This window comes from Rutidosis leptorrhynchoides, chromosome 11 (genome assembly GCF_046630445.1).
Source record: "Rutidosis leptorrhynchoides isolate AG116_Rl617_1_P2 chromosome 11, CSIRO_AGI_Rlap_v1, whole genome shotgun sequence".
Lineage (NCBI taxonomy): Eukaryota > Viridiplantae > Streptophyta > Magnoliopsida > Asterales > Asteraceae > Rutidosis > Rutidosis leptorrhynchoides.
Genome location: NC_092343.1, coordinates 380,875,197 through 380,899,057, shown reverse-complemented (window position 1 = coordinate 380,899,057; position 23,861 = coordinate 380,875,197). Strand labels below are relative to the sequence as shown.

The following is a 23,861-nucleotide window of genomic DNA, read 5'->3' as shown; positions in this document are numbered from 1 at the left end:
CTTTGATATATATACTTATAACCTATAATGCTTATACATGTATCGTATATATAATGTATTTAATCACTTTTTAAGGACTTAAATACATAAAATAATATAAGTATATTCACAAAAGATAGCTATATTTGAATTCTCATTCCGTTTCCTCAAGATTTCTATACGTATATCTAGGGTATATGTACCCGTATCATACCCAGCTTCTATATGTATTTACTATTGGTATATACACATCAAATCAACATCCTAATCAATATTATTACTGCCCTAGATATGAGGTAACTAGGATTTGTCAAGTAGCATGAATTATTAGTAAGAAAACAAAATTAGGAATCTTTTTCTTTCTTTATAAACTAAAAACGTTTTTATGAATGAACACCATTTCTTCACTCCATTTTCTCATACCTACACCCTAATTTCTCTCTCAAAATACTCCTAACTTCATACTTGATCATCTCCAAGCATTTTCTCCATCATTTAGCTTCAATTACAAGCCTTAAACACCATAAGAAAACTCTTTCAAGAACATATCAAAATAACCACCCATTTGAAGAAGTATACTTCCAACCTTTTGATCTAACTCCACCACTCTTTGATTCCAAGATTTTTTCTTATCTCTTACAGTAACTTTGTCCAAGTAACTTGAGGTAGTAACCTTGTTCATAATCTTGTTCGATTCATAATTATATAGCTATCTTATTTTATGTTGTAAAATTTTAACAACAAGAACATAGTTTGAATGATTTCAAACTTGTTTGCAAACTAAATAGATCCTTCTAACTTAACTTTTAAAACACTTCAAGACCTGTAATATATCATAATGATATGCTTACTTAACAAGATATAACTTGATTTTACAAAGAACACCTTAAAAACTGAATCTACGTCGTCAGAGTGCAACCGGGGGCTGTTTTGGGTTGGATAATTAAAAACCATCTTGAACTTTGAATTGGAAGTTCATGTTCTGGAAAAATGATATTTGGTTTAACTCAAAGTGTAAGTATATTTAGAAAAATGATCATTAAATGTTGTTTTTATGATGGAAAATGATCACTTTCATAAGTTTTACCAAAGTTTGACCTATAACCTGTGATTTCGAAAACAAACTAAGGTATTTTCAATTAATATTCTTAAAATTTGACTTGATCCAAGGAAGTGGCAAGTTGAACCAACAAAAACGGAGTTGTAATGAAGAAACTACGACTAAAACAAGATTGGGTATCCGCAGCTAGTTTAGCTACGAAAATATTTGGAGATAAAGTAAATTAATCATATCTTTTCTAATTAATATGATATTTTATATATAATTACTTTTGATTTGATTATATATATTTCAGGACCACCCGTAAACAACACGAGAAGATTAATCATAAGACCTCATGATTGTACGCAACACGTCATTTGACAACACGGTACTTTATGTACGCAACACGTCATTTGACAACATGGTACCATGGGTCGAGATTAATTCTGATCAATACGAATACAATGGGGTCTTTATTTATTTTATTGAGCAACTAACTGTGGACCACTAACATCGGACTGCTAACTACGGACTAAGAAAATATTAAAAGTATTAAAAGTATATATATATATATATATATATATATATATATATATATATATATATATATATATATATATATATATATATATATATATGTAACGATTACTTGAAAAGAAAATATGTTGATATATTATATATATATATGGTTAGGTTCGTGATATCTATCGGAGACCAAGTCGAGTTAAATACCTTCAAGGCAAAAGTGAGTATATAGTCCCACTTTTAAACTCTAAATATTTCGGGATGAGAATACATGCATTTTATGATTTACGTTATGGACACAAGTGATAAAAAAATATATTTTACGTTGAGTTGTACCACTGGCATACTTCCCTGTAGCTTGGTAACTACTATTTACATGTGGTATTGTAAACGCGAATCCTGTTGATAGATCTATCGGGCCTGACAACCCTGTAGTGACCCGAACTTTTCCATGTTTATATATATTAATTGAGATTGATATTTACATGATTAAATGTTTCCAACATGTTAAGCAATCAAACTTATTAAGACTTGATTAATTGAAATATGTTTCATATAGACAATTGACCACCCAAGTTGACCGGTGATTCACGAACGTTAAAACTTGTAAAAACTATATGATGACATATATATGGATATATATATATAGTTAACATAATACTATGATAAGTAAACATATCATTAAGTATATTAACAATGAACTACATATATAAAAACAAGACTACTAACTTAATGTTTTTTAAACGAGACATATATGTAACGATTATCGTTGTAAAGACATTTAATGTATATATATCATCTTAAGAGATATTCATACATGATAATATCATGATAATATAATAATTTAAAATCTCATTTGATATTATAAACATTGGGTTAACAACATTTAACAAGATCGTTAACCTAAAGGTTTCAAAACAACACTTACATGTAACGACTAACGATGACTTAACGACTCAGTTAAAATGTATATACATGTAGTGTTTTAATATGTATTTATACACTTTTGAAAGAATTCAATACACTTATCAAAATACTTCTACTTAACAAAAATGCTTACAATTACATCCTCGTTCAGTTTCATCAACAATTCTACTCGTATGCACCCGTATTCGTACTCGTACAATACACAGCTTTTAGATGTATGTACTATTGGTATATACACTCCAATGATCAGCTCTTAGCAGCCCATGTGAGTCACCTAACACATGTGGGAACCATCATTTGGCAACTAGCATGAAATATCTCATAAAATTACAAAAATATGAGTAATCATTCATGACTTATTTACATGAAAACAAAATTACATATCCTTTATATCTAATCCATACACCAACGACCAAAAACACCTACAAACACTTTCATTCTTCAATTTTCTTCATCTAATTGATCTCTCTCAAGTTCTATCTTCAAGTTCTAAGTGTTCTTCATATATTCTACAAGTTCTAGTTACATAAAATCAAGAATACTTTCAAGTTTGCTAGCTCACTTCCAATCTTGTAAGGTGATCATCCAACCTCAAGAAATCTTTGTTTCTTACAGTAGGTTATCATTCTAATACAAGGTAATAATCATATTCAAACTTTGGTTCAATTTCTATAACTATAACAATCTTATTTCAAGTGATGATCTTACTTGAACTTGTTTTCGTGTCATGATTCTGCTTCAAGAACTTCGAGCCATCCAAGGATCCGTTGAAGCTAGATCCATTTTTCACTTTTCCAGTAGGTTTATCCAAGGAACTTAAGGTAGTAATGATGTTCATAACATCATTCAATTCATACATATAAAGCTATCTTATTCGAAGGTTTAAACTTGTAATCACTAGAACATAGTTTAGTTAATTCTAAACTTGTTCGCAAACAAAAGTTAATCCTTCTAACTTGACTTTTAAAATCAACTAAACACATGTTCTATATCTATATGATATGCTAACTTAATGATTTAAAACCTGAAGACACGAAAAACACCGTAAAACCGGATTTACGCCGTCGTAGTAACACCGCGGGCTGTTTTGGGTTAGTTAATTAAAAACTATGATAAACTTTGATTTAAAAGTTGTTATTCTGAGAAAATGATTTTTATTATGAACATGAAACTATATCCAAAAATTATGGTTAAACTCAAAGTGGAAGTATGTTTTCTAAAATGGTCATCTAGACGTCGTTCTTTCGACTGAAATGCCTACCTTTACAAAAACGACTTGTAACTTATTTTTCCGACTATAAACCTATAATTTTTCTGTTTAGATTCATAAAATAGAGTTCAATATGAAACCATAGCAATTTGATTCACTCAAAACGGATTTAAAATGAAGAAGTTATGGGTAAAACAAGATTGGATAATTTCTCTCATTTTAGCTACGTGAAAATTGGTAACAAATATATTCCAACCATAACTTAATCAACTTGTATTGTATATTATGTAATCTTGAGATACCATAGACACGTATACAATGTTTCGACCTATCATGTCGACACATCTATATATATTTCGGAACAACCATAGACACTCTATATGTGAATGTTGGAGTTAGCTATACAGGGTTGAGGTTGATTCCAAAATATATATAGTTTGAGTTGTGATCAATACTGAGATACGTATACACTGGGTCGTGAATTGATTCAAGATAATATTTATCGATTTATTTCTGTACATCTAACTGTGGACAACTAGTTGTAGGTTACTAACGAGGACAGCTGACTTAATAAACTTAAAACATCAAAATATATTAAAAGTGTTGTAAATATATTTTGAACATACTTTGATATATATGTATATATTGTTATAGGTTCGTGAATCAACCAGTGGCCAAGTCTTACTTCCCGACGAAGTAAAAATCTGTGAAAGTGAGTTATAGTCCCACTTTTAAAATCTAATATTTTTGGGATGAGAATACATGCAGGTTTTATAAATGATTTACAAAATAGACACAAGTACGTGAAACTACATTCTATGGTTGAATTATCGAAATCGAATATGCCCCTTTTTATTAAGTCTGGTAATCTAAGAATTAGGGAACAGACACCCTAATTGACGCGAATCCTAAAGATAGATCTATTGGGCCTAACAAACCCCATCCAAAGTACCGGATGCTTTAGTACTTCGAAATTTATATCATATCCGAAGGGTGTCCCGGAATGATGGGGATATTCTTATATATGCATCTTGTTAATGTCGGTTACCAGGTGTTCACCATATGAATGATTTTTATCTCTATGTATGGGGTGTGTATTGAAATATGAAATCTTGTGGTCTATTATTATGATTTGATATATATAGGTTAAACCTATAACTCACCAACATTTTTGTTGACGTTTTAAGCATGTTTATTCTCAGGTGATTATTAAGAGCTTCCGCTGTCGCATACTTAAATAAGGACGAGATTTGGAGTCCATGCTTGTATGATATTGTATAAAAACTGCATTCAAGAAACTTATTTTGTTGTAACATATTTGTATTGTAAACCATTATGTAATGGTCGTGTGTAAACAGGATATTTTAGATTATCATTATTTGATAATCTACTTAAAGCTTTTTAAACCTTTATTGATGAAATAAAGGTTATGGTTTGTTTTAAAATGAATGCAGTCTTTGAAAAACGTCTCATATAGAGGTCAAAACCTCGCAACGAAATCAATTAATATGGAACGTTTTTAATCAATAAGAACGGGACATTTCAGTTGGTATCCGAGCGTTGGTCTTAGAGAACCAGAATTTTGCATTAGTGTGTCTTATCTAGTTTGTTAGGATGCATTAGTGAGTCTGGACTTCGACCGTGTTTACTAGAAAAATGATTGCTTTACAAATTTTGTTGAAAACTATATATTTTTAACATGTGAATATTATGTGATATATTAATCTCTTAACGCGTTTGATATTATGTGATAGATGTCTACCTCTAGAACAAGTCCCATTGACTCACCTAATAATAATGAAGAGTCAAATGTAAATTGGAATGATTCGTGGACTGATTCACAAGTTCCCGAAGAGGAACCGGAAGAAGAGTCGGAACCAGAAGAAGAATCGGAACCGGAAGAAGAATCGGAACCGGATGAAGAAATAGAACCGGTGGGGGAAATAATAAAACGGTTAAGTAAAAGAAAATCCTCAACCAACCGACCAAGGTTAATTATGGTCAATGGTGTTTCCACCAAGGAAGCAAAATATTGGGAGGATTACCAATTCTCCGATGAATCGGATTCCGACGAGAATTCCGATGATGTTATAGAAATTACCCCAACTGAATTTAAAAAGGCAAAAGAAAATAATAAGGGAAAGGGCATAAAAATAGAGAAATCTAATTCCAACCCCGATGAACTTTATATGTATCGTCAACCCCCGAAGTCCTTAAGTTGTAACAATGACCCGGGAACCTCTAAACCACCAGGTTTTTCTAAACCAATGTGGACAACGACAGTTAGTATTAGGGGAACATCATATATCCCTAGAAACTTGGCAAAACGAACCAAAATCGAAGAAGAAGAAACGAGCGAGTCGGAATAAGATAGTTGTATTCGTGTGGTGTAATATATGTAATATAGTGTGCTTATGCTTTATGATATATGTAAAAATTGCTTGTATTAATAAGTATTTTTTTTATGAATCTAACTCTTGTCTATTTTACAGTTTAAAAACACAAAATGGATAGACAACCCAATATTTTAAGAGACCTACCCGGAGACATGATTGATGAAATCTTGTCTAGAGTCGGTCAGAATTCCTCGGCACAACTATTTAAGGCGAGATCAGTTTGTAAGACATTCGAAGAACGTTCCAAGAATGTCTTGGTTTATAAGAGACTTTCGTTTGAAAGATGGGGGATATCACATTGGGAAACCCATAAGTTACGATGTGTTTACTTTGACGCATATATTGCGGGGAACCCAAATGCTATTTTACGCAATGGGTTAAGAAATTATTTTGACTCAATATATCCGAATATTGGACTTCGTGATTTAGAAAAAGCGGCTAACATGCAACATAAAGAAGCATGTTATGCTTACGGATTAGTAATGTTCGCTTCTCACCAAAGTGAGAACAAGAACATCGGGCTACAACTATTAAACAAAACGTTCCCACAAGTGACGGAGTCGGTAATTGGGGTAAGAAATGAGGTTTTTAGATTGTTACGGGACTGTTGGACATTACGTAACCCTTGTCCTTTTGACGACGTTACAACACGCTGTCTTATCAACGGCCATAACGGTTATGTTCCACAAGACCAAGGATGGGAAGTAATCCTAGTAAAACCAGAATGCATGACTTGTTTCTGGACGTATGAATTACGTGTCTTTATTGCCTTTGCTGAACGACTTGTGTACTAGCTAGAATTATCTTCACAACCATCTTGTATCAAATTTATTGTGTGCTATATTTCATGCTATATGTAAAATAAGCGGTATTGTAAGTTTGTAAAATATTGTGTAAAAGTTTGAACGCGAAATATTATTATAATCAGTTTTTCATATAGAATTGTAGTAGTTGAATTGTATATTAGCTACTAAGTATGAACTTAACGGGTAGGTACTACCCGAATTTAAACTTATAAAACGCTAATATGAAGAAAAAGCTTTTATAAATGAGTTCATATTATGCTACGAAATACTATTAACTACTCTTAATATTCTGTATGATTAACTTGTTCCATTTGACTATTTTGAAGGAAATGGCACCGACTACTCGACACACCGTGAATATGAATGAAGAGGAATTCCGTACTTTTCTAGCTTCAAACATAGCCGCAGTACAGGCTGCGCTACATACCAACAATAACCTTGGATCTAGCAGTACAGGAAATCGTGTAGGATGCACCTACAAAGAATTCACTGCCTGCAAACCTTTGGAATTTGATGGAACCGAAAGACCGATCGGATTGAAACGGAGGACCGAGAAGGTCGAATCGGTGTTTGCCATAAGTAAGTGTACTGAAGAGGACAAAGTGAAGTACGCTACGCATACCTTCACAGGTTCTGCGTTAACATGGTGGAATACCTATCTAGAGCAAGTGGGATAAGATGATGCGTACGCACTACCGTGGTCAGCATTCAAGCACTTGATGAACGAGAAATACCGTCCCAGAACCGAGGTCAATAAGCTCAAGACAGAACTTAGAGGGTTACGAACCCAAGGATTTGATATTACCACGTACGAAAGACGATTCACAGAATTGTGCCTATTGTGTCCGGGAGCGTTCGAAGATGAGGAAGAGAAGATCGACGCGTTTGTGAAAGGATTACCGGAAAGAATCCAAGAAGATATAAGTTCACACGAGCCCGCCTCCATACAACAGGCATGTAGAATGGCTCACAAACTAGTGAACCAGATTGAAGAAAGAATTAAAGAACATACTGCTGAAGATACCAATGTGAAGCAAGTCAAAAGAAAGTGGGAGGAAAACGGTGATAAGAATCACCAATACAACAACAACAGCAATTACAACAATAATCGCAACAATTATCCCAGCAATCGCAACATCAATCGCAACTACAACAAACGGCCCAACAACAACAACAACAACAACAACAACAGCAGCAACTACAACAATCATCCCAACAACAATAATAACCGCAACAACAACAACAATCAGAAGCAGCTATGCCAAAGGTGTGAAAAGTATCACTCGGGGTTCTGCACCAAATTTTGCAAAAGTGTAAAAGAAATGGTCATAGCGCAGCAAAGTGTGAGGTCTACGGACCAGGGGTTAATAGAACGAAAGGAACAAATGGTGTCGGAACGAGTAATGGCGGAGCAAGTAGTGTCGGAGCAAGTTATGCCAATGTAGTTTGTTATAAATGTGGAAAACCGGGCCACATCATTAGAAATTGCCCGAACCAGGAGAACACGAATGGACAAGGCCACGGAAGAGTTTTCAATATTAATGCGGCAGAGGCACAGGAAGACCCGGAGCTTGTTACGGGTACGTTTCTTATTGACAATAAATCTGCTTACGTTTTATTTGATTCGGGTACGGATAGAAGCTATATGAGTAGAGATTTTTGTGCTAAATTAAGTTGTCCATTGACACCTTTGGATAGTAAATTTTTTCTCGAATTAGCAAATGGTAAATTAATTTCAGCAGATAATATATGTCGGAATCGAGAAATTAAACTGGTTAGCGAAACATTTAAGATTGATTTGATACCAGTAGAGTTAGGGAGTTTTGATGTGATAATCGGTATGGACTGGTTGAAAGAAGTGAAAGCAGAGATCGTCTGTTATAAAAATGCAGTTCGCTTTATACGAGAAAAAGGAAAACCCTTAATGGTGTACGGAGAAAAGGGCAACACGAAGCTACATCTTATTAGTAATTTGAAGGCACAAAAACTAATAAGAAAAGGTTGCTATGCTGTTCTAGCACACGTCGAGAAAGTACAAACTGAAGAAAAGAGCATCAATGATGTTCCCGTCGCAAAAGAATTTCCCGATGTATTTCCGAAAGAATTACCGGGATTACCCCCACATCGATCCGTTGAATTTCAAATAGATCTTGTACCAGGAGCTGCACCAATAGCTCGTGCTCCTTACAGACTCGCACCCAGCGAGATGAAAGAACTGCAAAGCCAATTACAAGAACTTTTAGAGCGTGGTTTCATTCGACCAAGCACATCACCGTGGGGAGCTCCTGTTTTGTTTGTCAAGAAGAAAGATGGTACATTCAGGTTGTGTATCGACTACCGAGAGTTGAACAAACTTACCATCAAGAACCGCTGCCCACTACCGAGAATCGACGACTTATTTGATCAACTACAAGGCTCGTCTGTTTATTCAAAGATTGACTTACGTTCCGGGTATCATCAAATGTTGGTGAAAGAAGATGATATTCCAAAGACTGCTTTCAGAACACGTTACGGTCATTACGAGTTTATGGTCATGCCGTTTGGTTTAACTAATGCACCAGCTGTGTTCATGGACCTTATGAACCGAGTGTGTGGACCATACCTTGACAAGTTTGTCATTGTTTTCATTGATGACATACTTATTTACTCAAAGAATGACCAAGAACACGGTGAACATTTGAGAAAGGTGTTAGAAGTATTGAGGAAGGAAGAATTGTACGCTAAGTTTTCAAAGTGTGCATTTTGGTTGGAAGAAGTTCAATTCCTTGGTCACATAGTGAACAAAGAAGGTATTAAGGTGGATCCGGCAAAGATAGAAACTGTTGAAAAGTGGGAAACCCCGAAAACTCCGAAACACATACGCCAGTTTTTAGGACTAGCTGGTTACTACAGAAGGTTCATCCAAGACTTTTCCAGAATAGCAAAACCCTTGACTGCATTAACGCATAAAGGGAAGAAATTTGAATGGAATGATGAACAAGAGAAAGCGTTTCAGTTATTGAAGAAAAAGCTAACTACGGCACCTATATTGTCATTGCCTGAAGGGAATGATGATTTTGTGATTTATTGTGACGCATCAAAGCAAGGTCTCGGTTGTGTATTAATGCAACGAACGAAGGTGATTGCTTATGCGTCTAGACAATTGAAGATTCACGAACAAAATTATACGACGCATGATTTGGAATTAGGCGCGGTTGTTTTTGCATTAAAGACTTGGAGGCACTACTTATATGGGGTCAAAAGTATTATATATACCGACCACAAAAGTCTTCAACACATATTTAATCAGAAACAACTGAATATGAGGCAGCGTAGGTGGATTGAATTATTGAATGATTACGACTTTGAGATTCGTTACCACCCGGGGAAGGCAAATGTGGTAGCCGATGCCTTGAGCAGGAAGGACAGAGAACCCATTCGAGTAAAATCTATGAATATAATGATTCATAATAACCTTACTACTCAAATAAAGGAGGCGCAACAAGGAGTTTTAAAAGAGGGAAATTTAAAGAATGAAATACCCAAAGGATCGGAGAAGCATCTTAATATTCGGGAAGACGGAACCCGGTATAGGGCTGAAAGGATTTGGGTACCAAAATTTGGAGATATGAGAGAAATGGTACTTAGAGAAGCTCATAAAACCAGATACTCAATACATCCTGGAACGGGGAAGATGTACAAGGACCTCAAGAAACATTTTTGGTGGCCGGGTATGAAAGCCGATGTTGCTAAATACGTAGGAGAATGTTTGACGTGTTCTAAGGTCAAAGCTGAGCATCAGAAACCATCAGGTCTACTTCAACAACCCGAAATCCCGGAATGGAAATGGGAAAACATTACCATGGATTTCATCACTAAATTGCCAAGGACTGCAAGTGGTTTTGATACTATTTGGGTAATAGTTGATCGTCTCACCAAATCAGCACACTTCCTGCCAATAAGAGAAGATGACAAGATGGAGAAGTTAGCACGACTGTATTTGAAGGAAGTCGTCTCCAGACATGGAATACCAATCTCTATTATCTCTGATAGGGATGGTAGATTTATTTCAAGATTCTGGCAGACATTACAGCAAGCATTAGGAACTCGTCTAGACATGAGTACTGCCTATCATCCACAAACTGATGGGCAGAGTGAAAGGACGATACAAACGCTTGAAGACATGCTACGAGCATGTGTTATTGATTTCGGAAACAGTTGGGATCGACATCTACCGTTAGCAGAATTTTTCTACAACAACAGCTACCATTCAAGCATTGAGATGGCGCCGTTTGAAGCACTTTATGGTAGAAAGTGCAGGTCTCCGATTTTTTGGAGTGAAGTGGGGGATAGACAGATTACGGGTCCGGAGATTATACAAGAAACTACCGAGAAGATCATCCAAATTCAACAACGGTTGAAAACCGCCCAAAGTCGACAAAAGAGCTACGCTGACATTAAAAGAAAAGATATAGAATTTGAAATTGGAGAGATGGTCATGCTTAAAGTTTCACCTTGGAAAGGCGTTGTTCGATTTGGTAAACGAGGGAAATTAAATCCAAGGTATATTGGACCATTCAAGATTATTGATCGTGTCGGACCAGTAGCTTACCGACTTGAGTTACCTCAACAACTCGCGGCTGTACATAACACTTTCCACGTCTCGAATTTGAAGAAATGTTTTGCTAAAGAAGATCTCACTATTCCGTTAGATGAAATTCAAATCAACGAAAAACTTCAATTCATCGAAGAACCCGTCGAAATAATGGATCGTGAGGTTAAAAGACTTAAGCAAAACAAGATACCAATTGTTAAGGTTTGATGGAATGCTCGTAGAGGACCCGAGTTCACCTGGGAGCGTGAAGATCAGATGAAGAAGAAATACCCGCATCTATTTCTAGAAGATTCGTCAACACCTTCAACTGTTTAAAATTTCGGGACGAAATTTATTTAACGGGTAGGTACTGTAGTGACCCGAACTTTTCCATGTTTATATATATTAATTGAGATTGATATTTACATGATTAAATGTTTCCAACATGTTAAGCAATCAAACTTATTAAGACTTGATTAATTGAAATATGTTTCATATAGACAATTGACCACCCAAGTTGACCGGTGATTCACGAACGTTAAAACTTGTAAAAACTATATGATGACATATATATGGATATATATATATAGTTAACATAATACTATGATAAGTAAACATATCATTAAGTATATTAACAATGAACTACATATGTAAAAACAAGACTACTAACTTAATGTTTTTTAAACGAGACATATATGTAACGATTATCGTTGTAAAGACATTTAATGTATATATATCATATTAAGAGATATTCATACATGATAATATCATGATAATATAATAATTTAAAATCTCATTTGATATTATAAACATTGGGTTAACAACATTTAACAAGATCGTTAACCTAAAGGTTTCAAAACAACACTTACATGTAACGACTAACGATGACTTAACGACTCAGTTAAAATGTATATACATGTAGTGTTTTAATATGTATTTATACACTTTTGAAAGACTTCAATACACTTATCAAAATACTTCTACTTAACAAAAATGCTTACAATTACATCCTCGTTCAGTTTCATCAACAATTCTACTCGTATGCACCCGTATTCGTACTCGTACAATACACAGCTTTTAGATGTATGTACTATTGGTATATACACTCCAATGATCAGCTCTTAGCAGCCCATGTGAGTCACCTAACACATGTGGGAACCATCATTTGGCAACTAGCATGAAATATCTCATAAAATTACAAAAATATGAGTAATCATTCATGACTTATTTACATGAAAACAAAATTACATATCCTTTATATCTAATCCATACACCAACGACCAAAAACACCTACAAACACTTTCATTCTTCAATTTTCTTCATCTAATTGATCTCTCTCAAGTTCTATCTTCAAGTTCTAAGTGTTCTTCATATATTCTACAAGTTCTAGTTACATAAAATCAAGAATACTTTCAAGTTTGCTAGCTCACTTCCAATCTTGTAAGGTGATCATCCAACCTCAAGAAATCTTTGTTTCTTACAGTAGGTTATCATTCTAATACAAGGTAATAATCATATTCAAACTTTGGTTCAATTTCTATAACTATAACAATCTTATTTCAAGTGATGATCTTACTTGAACTTGTTTTCGTGTCATGATTCTGCTTCAAGAACTTCGAGCCATCCAAGAATCCGTTGAAGCTAGATCCATTTTTCACTTTTCCAGTAGGTTTATCCAAGGAACTTAAGGTAGTAATGATGTTCATAACATCATTCAATTCATACATATAAAGCTATCTTATTCGAAGGTTTAAACTTGTAATCACTAGAACATAGTTTAGTTAATTCTAAACTTGTTCGCAAACAAAAGTTAATCCTTATAACTTGACTTTTAAAATCAACTAAACACATGTTCTATATCTATATGATATGCTAACTTAATGATTTAAAACCTGAAGACACGAAAAACACCGTAAAACCGGATTTACGCCGTCGTAGTAACACCGCGGGCTGTTTTGGGTTAGTTAATTAAAAACTATGATAAACTTTGATTTAAAAGTTGTTATTCTAAGAAAATGATTTTTATTATGAACATGAAACTATATCCAAAAATTATGGTTAAACTCAAAGTGGAATTATGTTTTCTAAAATGGTCATCTAGACGTCGTTCTTTCGACTGAAATGACTACCTTTACAAAAACGACTTGTAACTTATTTTTTCGACTATAAACCTATACTTTTTATGTTTATATTCATAAAATAGAGTTCAATATGAAACCATAACAATTTGATTCACTCAAAACGGATTTAAAATGAAGAAGTTATGGGTAAAACAAGATTGGATAATTTTTCTCATTTTAGCTACGTGAAAATTGGTAACAAATCTATTCCAACCATAACTTAATCAACTTGTATTGTATATTATGTAATCTTGAGATACCATAGACACGTATACAATGTTTCGACCTATCATGTCGACACATCTATATATATTTCGGAACAACCATAGACACTCTATATGTGAATGTTGGAGTTAGCTATAAAGGGTTAAGGTTGATTCCAAAATATATATAGTTTGAGTTGTGATCAATACTGAGATACGTATACACTGGGTCGTGGATTGATTCAAGATAATATTTATCGATTTATTTCTGTACATCTAACTGTGGACAACTAGTTGTAGGTTACTAACGAGGACAGCTGACTTAATAAACTTAAAACATCAAAATATATTAAAAGTGTTGTAAATATATTTTGAACATACTTTGATATATATGTATATATTGTTATAGGTTCGTGAATCAACCAGTGGCCAAGTCTTACTTCCCGACGAAGTAAAAATCTGTGAAAGTGAGTTATAGTCCCACTTTTAAAATCTAATATTTTTGGGATGAGAATACATGCAGGTTTTATAAATGATTTACAAAATAGACACAAGTACGTGAAACTACATTCTATAGTTGAATTATCGAAATCGAATATGCCCCTTTTTATTAAGTCTGGTAATCTAAGAATTAGGGAACAGACACCCTAATTGACGCGAATCCTAAAGATAGATCTATTGGGCCTAACAAACCCCATCCAAAGTACCGGATGCTTTAGTACTTCGAAATTTATATCATATCCGAAGGGTGTCCCGGAATGATGGGGATATTCTTATATATGCATCTTGTTAATGTCGGTTACCAGGTGTTCACCATATGAATGATTTTTATCTCTATGTATGGGGTGTGTATTGAAATATGAAATCTTGTGGTCTATTATTATGATTTGATATATATAGGTTAAACCTATAACTCACCAACATTTTTGTTGACGTTTTAAGCATGTTTATTCTCAGGTGATTATTAAGAGCTTCCGCTGTCGCATACTTAAATAAGGACGAGATTTGGAGTCCATGCTTGTATGATATTGTATAAAAACTGCATTCAAGAAACTTATTTTGTTGTAACATATTTGTATTGTAAACCATTATGTAATGGTCGTGTGTAAACAGGATATTTTAGATTATCATTATTTGATAATCTACTTAAAGCTTTTTAAACCTTTATTGATGAAATAAAGGTTATGGTTTGTTTTAAAATGAATGCAGTCTTTGAAAAACGTCTCATATAGAGGTCAAAACCTCGCAACGAAATCAATTAATATGGAACGTTTTTAATCAATAAGAACGGGACATTTCAAACCCCAACCGTACTGGACGACCAGTATTCAACGGTTGCACAGTACTTCGTTTCGGTGACTACACTTGGTACAGTGTAGTGAGATTTCATAATAAAGGGAATATGCGACGTTGATTAAATGTTAAGTATGGTTATCAAGTGCTCAACCACTTAGAATATTTTTATTAAAATGTTTATGTATATGAAATCTTGTGGTCTATATTTATAACGCTGCTAGCATTAAACCTATATCTCACCAACTTTATGTTGACGTTTAAAGCATGTTTATTCTCAGGTTCCTAGAAGTCTTCCGCTGTTTGAATATATGTTAGAGAAATCATGTGCATGGAGTCATACATGTTTTATTCGAGGAAGCATTGCATTCACAAAATCATCACCGTGTATTTATTTTGACTGCATTGTCAACGGAAGTATTCTTGTAAACTGTTATTTACGGTGATTGTCTATATGTAGAAATCATCAGATGTCGAAAACATTGAATTTTAAATATTCATTTATGGTATATCTTTTCAAAAGAATGCAATGTTTATAAAACGTATCATATAGAGGTCAAATGTCTCGCGATGTAATCATATGTTATTGTATTCGTCCCTATGGATTGGGTCGGGTCGTTTCAACTTGGGACCAGCAAAATAGATTCTTGGCATTCGAATTTCTAGAGATAGAGGTGCTAAGACGTTATATATATCATAAGAGCAATACATTGAAAAGGTGCTTAGTAGGTTCAACATGGAGAATGTTAATGTGGTCAGTTCCCCTCTTACTACCAACTTTAAGCTAACAGATAGAGATTGCCCTACTTCAAAGGAGGATGTTGAGGAGATGGACAAAGTTCCATATGCTTCAGTGGTTGGTAGCTTGATGTATGCTATGGTGTGTACTAGGCCTGATATAGCTCATGCGGTAAGTGTTGTTAGTCGGTTTATGTCAAATTCGGGTAAGAAGCATTGGGAAGCAGTCAAATGGATTATGAGATACTTACGAGGTACTTCAAAGTTGGGTATCACATTTGGAAATGGAGAGCCGATGCTTGTTGGTTATACAGACTCAGATATGGTAGGAAACAAATATAACATGAAATTCACTTCTGGATATTTGATGACCTTCGCAGGGGGAGCAGTTTCATGGCAATCAAGGTTACAAAAGTGTGTTGCATTGTCTACGACCGAGGCTGAGTACATGGCAGCAACAGAAGCGTGCAAAGAACTATTGTGGATGAAAAGGTTTCTATAAGACCTTGGGTTTAAGCAATCACAATATGTGGTTCTTTGCGATAATGAGAGTGCGATTCATTTGGCTAGAAATTCTATGTATCATAAGCGTACAAAACATATAGATGTGCGGTATCATTGGATTAGAGAACGCCTTGAAGATGGTTCGTTTGAACTTGATAAAGTTCACACCGATGATAATGGTTCCGACGTGTTCACAAAGACTTTAGCAAGTGAGAAGCTCAAGGTATGTTGTTCGATCGTCGGGATGGCGATTCCTTCCTCATAATTGGAAAGGGGGAGATTTGTTGGGTTATTGGTTTCCAATTAATGAGAAAGGCCCAAGCCCAACAAAATTGACCCAAGATGCTAGTTGACTTAGTCAATCATTCCTCAGCATTTTAAACTTCAAGTGTGCAGCTATTTTGGATATACAAGAGATCGGAGAGATCAAGAAAAAGAGTGAGATATTCCATTCCCGGTTTTGAAAACAGCATGTCAGAACAGAGACGATCCCCGGAGATCTAACTGTTGGATCTTCATAAAATTTGGGCTGTGTCTTCCTGACATCAGTGCCAAGGTTTTCAACCGTTGAATTCGTCTAAAGAGATCTGTAGCTCGAGTTATAGCTTCTGGATCAGACTGCAGTTTTTAGGTGAAATCATTCCTCTTTTGTCTTTAATTTCTTCATATACTTGTTGATTATCGTTGTTCAAGAGTATGATGATGTTGTATGCCTATAGTTGATCTAGAGAAGGATTATTGTATTGCTCTCTTATTGATGATAGTGGAATTTAAGTGGCTTACGAGTCCCGTGACTTTTACACTCGATTTTGAGGGGTTTTTCACGTAAAAAAGTCTCGTTTATATTGTGTGTGCTTGATTATTCGTTATTAGATGTTTTAGTATTGATTTGGGTTGAATTTGGTATAGCTTATTTGTTAGCATCCTCATGGTTTCATACGGGTCGGAAAATATTTGCCAAACTAGCGTTGTGTTCTAAGCATTAATCTCAAGTGCAAATGGCCCGAAAGGGTAAACTATATTGTCAAATTTGACAATCAAGGTAACCCCCAATTTCAGTAAGCCCAAAAAGGACTCAATTTTAATTTTTGCTCGCAAAAAGGACTGCGTGTTCAAATTTTTTAAAATTGAGGTAATATCAGACGAATTTTTTTTTAAAAAATCGCAAATTACTTAAAATTGAGACTTGGAACAAATTCCTAATGCTCCGAATTTCATTTTTTGTGAAGTAAATAGATTCAAAACATCACGAAAAAGGTTGAATCGACTTTTTCATCTCGACTTGTTCAAACGACTTGTTCATCTCGATTCATTGCTTTTCGTGATGTTTTGGATCTAGTTACTTTACAAAAAATGAAATTCGGAGCATTAGGAATCTGTTTCAAGTCTCAATTTGAAGTAATTCGCGATTTTTAAAAAAAATTCGTCTGATATTACCTCAATTTTAAAAAATTTGAACACGCAGTCCTTTTTGCGAGCAAAAATTAAAATTGAGTTCTTTTTTGGCTTACTGAAATTGGGGGTTACCTTGATTGTCAAATTTGACAACATAGGTTACCCTTTCGGGCCATTTGCCCTAATCTCAAACTTGTACTTCATGCTAATCTACTTTATTATTTATATGTTTAAATAATGTCTAACGAAATTAAATACCTGCAAACAACACTCTTAGCACTTCCATACAACATTACCATAACACGGTCACATTATTAGGATAATTACCCCTTACAACCACACGTCACCACAACAATACCATCACCATGGTCAAAGAATCCACGAGTACTTGGTAAAATGTTGACACCATGCTCATGTTAACGATTTTAACCCGATTATAATCAGATTTAATCATAATAGAGTTCATAAGAATTAACTAACCAACCCAATAGCGAATATTCAAAATGTTGTCCCCAAAATACATCCAAAGGAAAAAGACAAATGTAATTGATAGTGTTTTGAACATGACTTTGGTTTCAATGCATCATATACATAATCCAATGCAAATAAGTTGAACATCAAAAATCAAAAATAAAAATAAAACTTAGCCCACGTTACATGGCCAACAAGGGCTATAAAGATAAATAATCACAAACAGAAACCAGATTTAAATCATAACTAATTCGGCCTCTTAAAGCTTCATCGTTGCCACAAACGTTTAGAAGTAATAATATCGAAATAAAAGTGAGATATCACCATCCATTATTATCCATGAAAAGACTATTTTGCCCTTCCCTTAGTATTTATTTGGATGGAGCATTGTATCAAGAGTCAGTTTAGTAGGGATCAACGGGCTTGCGGAAGTTGGTTCCAGCGTAAATCGCATCTGACCCGAGCTCTTCTTCAATTCGCAGGAGCTGTATACAGTGAAAAACGATAGCTTTTGGTCAATTATGAATTATTGCTCAAAATTAGAGGTGGGAATTTGGACCCATTTAGCTTTTATTATAGTCTGATATCAGCTAATTATGGATGAAATGAAATGGGTCAGTGTGGAAATTTGGACCCATTTAGCTTTTATTATAGTCTATCATCAGTTAATTATGAATGAAATGAAATGGGTCAGTGTGGAAATTTGGACCCATTTAGCTTTTATTATAGTCTATCATCAGTTAATTATGAATGAAATGAAATGGGTCAGTGTGGAAATTTGGACCCATTTAGCTTTTATAATAGTGTAACATCAGTTAATTATGAATGAAATGAAATGGGTCAGTGTGGAAATTTGGACCCATTTAGCTTTTATAATAGTGTAACATCAGTTAATTATGAATGAAATGAAATGGGTCAGTGTGGAAATTTGGACCCATTTAGCTTTTATTATAGTCTAATATCAGTTAATTATGAATGAAATGAAATGGGTCAGTGTGGAAATTTGGACCCATTTAGCTTTTATTATAGATTTTGGAGATAATAGTCCAAGATCCAGTGATTTAAAACTTCACAAATCATGATCACAACATAAGACAATCTTATTGATGCCTTTAAAAAAAGTCAATCTTGTTGAACAAAAAGTCAAACTAATCAGTATGTTGAAATGATGATTTGGGCCTAGAAGGTGAAAAAAACAAACCTGATTGTACTTGGCAAGACGTTCTGACCTGCAAGGTGCTCCAGTCTTGATTTGGCCCTGGAGATTTTCGAATCACATTGTATAATCAGAATCCATCCTATATTTTTATATTTTCATAATTTTTATAATATAATTTATTTATTTATTATTTATGTTCATCATAATTAGATCATTACCGTTGCTAAACCCACAGAAAGATCAGCAATGAATGTGTCTTCAGTTTCACCACTGGAATACAATTTCAAAACGTTAATTTATTAAAAAATGGCGCAAAAAAAAAAAAAAAATACAAATCGGAAACATTTTTAATATATTAAAAATTTAATAATATTATAAATGTATGTATTATCATACCTGCGGTGACTGGCCATCACACCCCACCCAGCTTGTTTGGACATTTTGACGGCTTCAATACTCTCAGTCACAGATCCAATTTGGTTAACCTAAAATTAATGAACAAAATGTTAGTTATATTACTAACAGTTACACATTATATTTTTTTTATTAAATTAGGTAAGAGGGTTTTTTTTATATATATAAAAAAAGCTCTACCCATTTTCTTTCAGCCTTTTGTCTATCCGTTTGAACCATATAACGAAAATCGACCCATTTATAAGTAAACGGGTCAAAATTGCTCAAGTGATAAAACAAACATTATTAACATACCTTAAGGAGAAGAGCGTTACACGTCTTCTCAGCAATTGCCTTCTTAACTCTCTATAACACAAAATATACAATTTAAAAAGTTACTAAAAACATTAATTAAAAGATTTTGGATACTTAAAAAAAAAAGGGTCGATCCTAACCGTTGGATTAGTGACCAAAAGATCGTCACCAACGATCTGTACTTTGTCACCGCATTCTTCGGTCATTTTTCCATAATGCTCCCAATCGTCTTGATCGAACGGATCTTCGATAGATACAATTGGGTATTCGTTCACAAACGATTTGTAAAGATCCTTAAGTTGTACTCCCGAAATCTTTTGAGATCCGTCATTGTTCTATGAAAGGAAATCGATGACATCAGCATGAAACACTTTTGATATTAAAATAAAGATTAGTATTAAATAATTAATGAAATTTTTACCTCTTCCTTGAAATTGAGATCGTAGTTTTTGTCCTTTCCGTAAAATTCAGATGCAGCAACATCCATTCCAATAACAACCTACAAAAAAACAAATTTAAGAATTCGAATACGAGTATAATATGATTATATTTTTGTTTAAAGACGTTACAAATTCACTCAACTTAAAAAACTCCAGGAAATCAAGACTTGACGCATGTCATCCATAAGTGAATCTTTTGACTTATATACTTTCGAATGGGTCAATCTCTAACGGGTCAAACATGTGTAAAAGGTATATCTAAAGACTAGAAAGGCAAGGTGTTGAAAGCCACCCAAAGTGAACTTTAATGTATGTCCTTCTAAATCATTTTATTTAAAAAAAAATTAATTGTTAACACAAAGATATCACCTTTTTCATTGTTCTCATTTTGACCATATTAAACTCGCTCATTTTGCCACCTCTAAAAATAAATATACATTACCTTTCCTATGTAACCAGCTTTTTCAATCGCTGTTTTGAGCAACTCAAGGCCCTCCTTGTTTTCCTACAAACGAAACACACATTATCATGTTACGAGCTACTAATTTTTTTTTTTTTATATTTTTTTTTTAACAGCGATTGGGATCACCCGAGGGGTACTTTACCACCCGTTGCGATCATCTCCCGTGTCGACTATGCCGACGCAGCGATAATAACCCCGCCCTCATCGCTGCCCGGGAGGAAACCTTGAAACTGATCCAAGGGCACGGCCAAGTAAAACCCCCCTCCCCTTTACCCCCAAACGATATGGGAAATGTGCCATGGGTGGATACTTCATGGCAGGGATGAAATTGTGTTTTTAATATGTAGCCAACGGGGGTCGAACTTCTGACCTCCCCTAAAGGAAGCAGACCACCAACCGCTGAACCACATCAATAAAAGAAACTAGGAGTTGTTAAAATAATGAAAGTTTATAAATGAGAAATTTCAAACCATGATTACCTGAATATTAGGAGCAAAGCCACCTTCATCACCAACATTTGTTGCATCTTGACCATATTTCTTCTTAATAACAGACTGCAAAAATAAGAAATAATAAGTAATTCAGTATTCATACACTAAAGTTCATAGTACATGAATTCAGTTTAGGCTATTGAAAAAAAATTAAAAATTAAAAAAAAAAAAAAAAGTTTCATTTCACCTTTAAATTGTGGTATACTTCAACACCCATTTTCATCGCCTCCTTAAAACTAGAAGCACCCGTAGGAAGAATCATGAATTCCTGAAAGAAAAAAAAATTAAGCTTGTTAAATAAAAAATTTGTATATCCTACCACAACTATTTTTATCTTTTAAAATAAATAAATATGTAACATATATAATCATAATAACTTATACCTGCATTGCAAGTTTGTTTCCTGCATGTGATCCACCATTGATAACGTTGAATGCTGGTACTGGTAACACTAATTTGTTGTTGCCAGCCAAGTTTGCAATATGCTGCAAGAAATTTCCAAATATATCAGTTGAATTATTGTTGAGATTAGCACAAATACATACATATATATGTGTATATATATATAGGTCTTTTGTAAGATAAATTACCTTATAAAGGGGAATCTTTTTTACACTAGCCCCTGCTTTACAAAGGGCAAGAGATACTGCCAAAATAGCATTTGCTCCAAGCTAAACAATACAGTTAAGTAGTTAAATTAGTACGATTAACAGAAATGTTATGATAAAAAAATTAAAAAATAAAATAAAAAAGATGCATTTAATATATGAGAATATATATACCTTTTGCTTGCACCAACCCCACTCGTTTTTGGTTCCATCAAGTTCTTGAACCATGTAATTATCAATGCCTGTTTGATCAGTTGGATCCTGTATAAACATACATTCAAATCATAAAATCAGATATTTTATATATTCATATTAAATATTATATTTAATTTTATTACTAATATATAACAAGAGGTAAGGATGTGAAACAAACCTTGCCTATAATAGCAGGGCCAATAACATGGTTCACGTTTGAAACCGCCTAAACATATAACACAAAAATTAACATAATAACATATATAAGCATTAGGGTCGTCGAAAATGGTAAGCAAACAAGAAAATATTAAGACGATAAGCGCACCTTGGTGACACCTTTTCCTAAGTAATCCGAGCCTCCATCTCTTAATTCTAGTGCTTCGTAGACACCTATAATACAAGAGTTTTAGGCACATCTTATAAATATTAAACAACATCAAACTGATATAACATTTTTTGATAAAATTAAATGATAATGATAATAAAAAACATTTTGTGACATCATTATAAAAAAAAATTGTTTAACAATTCGTTTAATCATAGTAACTGATCGATCTTACCCGTGGATGCCCCACTAGGAACAGCAGCTCGGGCAAATGTACCATCAGATAGAGTAATATCTACCTATAAAACAAAAAAAAATTAGAAAAAAAAACCAATTTTAGTAAAACAATATCAACATACATATGCTTATTTTCACAGTTAGATGTACAATAACAATATCGGTCTATTTGATCGTATAATACATAATCAGTACATTAGTAAATATATTTACTATCTATATTGATATAAACAGAACACAATTACCTAATTATTAAATTATCTGCTATGATTCATAGCAAAAGTAATTAAAAATAACCATATTCAACTAATCAATAACTTTCATATACAAAACCTAACAATAACCCAATTGCGATTATACTCGCAATATACATTATTATACCTCGCTCAAAATTAGACCAATAAGTATAATGTCATTCTAAAAATAACCATATTCAACTAATCAATAACTTTCATGTACATAGAAGTTTATATAATATTGTTATGCATGTTCACATGCTGGTATATACAAATATGCATAAAATTTAATTATAGTCAACAAACGTATATTAGTATATACATTTGTATCTATATTAAATTAACCAAATCACAATTACCTAATTACTGCATTAACTGATCGATCTGATTCATAGCAAAAGTAATTAAAAATAACAATGGATGCATTTATCAAAAGAACGAACCTCAACCGTCGGATTGCCTCTGCTATCGAAGATTTGGCGAGCAGTAACTGATTTGATTGTGGCCATATAGTATTATTAAAATTGCAGAAATTTGAGAAATCAAAATGAGAAATTGGAATGAGGAAAAAAGAAGGTAGGTTGAGTATTTGTAGGTGTTTTGAATTATTTATAGCCTTCCCAAATTTCGTGATGAATAAGTCATTTGCTCCGATAAATATATAAAAATCATATCTTTCTATTTTTGGATATTATTATTACAAATATTTTTTCTTTTGAAATATTCATTTTTCTGCCTTGTTAGATTTTTTTTTTTTTTAACAGCGATTTGGATTAACTGAGGGGGACTTAAACCACCCGTTGCGATCATCTCCCGT

General features: G+C 33.7%; 1 protein-coding gene across 1 annotated transcript; it reads right to left on the bottom strand.

Annotated features, from left to right (window-relative positions):
* Positions 1-18,267: 18,267 nt before the first annotated feature.
* Positions 18,268-23,604, bottom strand: LOC139876569 (enolase). The gene is made up of 17 exons (XM_071863910.1): positions 23,488-23,604; positions 22,807-22,870; positions 22,572-22,636; positions 22,425-22,472; positions 22,226-22,312; positions 22,034-22,114; positions 21,827-21,928; positions 21,631-21,711; positions 21,432-21,506; positions 20,932-20,994; positions 20,471-20,548; positions 20,190-20,384; positions 20,050-20,100; positions 19,738-19,826; positions 19,560-19,611; positions 19,384-19,440; positions 18,268-18,667 (listed from the first exon to the last, which is right to left on the bottom strand). Exons 1-17 carry the CDS (start codon positions 23,551-23,553, stop codon positions 18,587-18,589), a joined length of 1,335 nt encoding a protein of 444 aa, XP_071720011.1. The 5' UTR covers positions 23,554-23,604; the 3' UTR covers positions 18,268-18,586.
* Between the last annotated feature and the right edge of the window lie 257 nt (positions 23,605-23,861).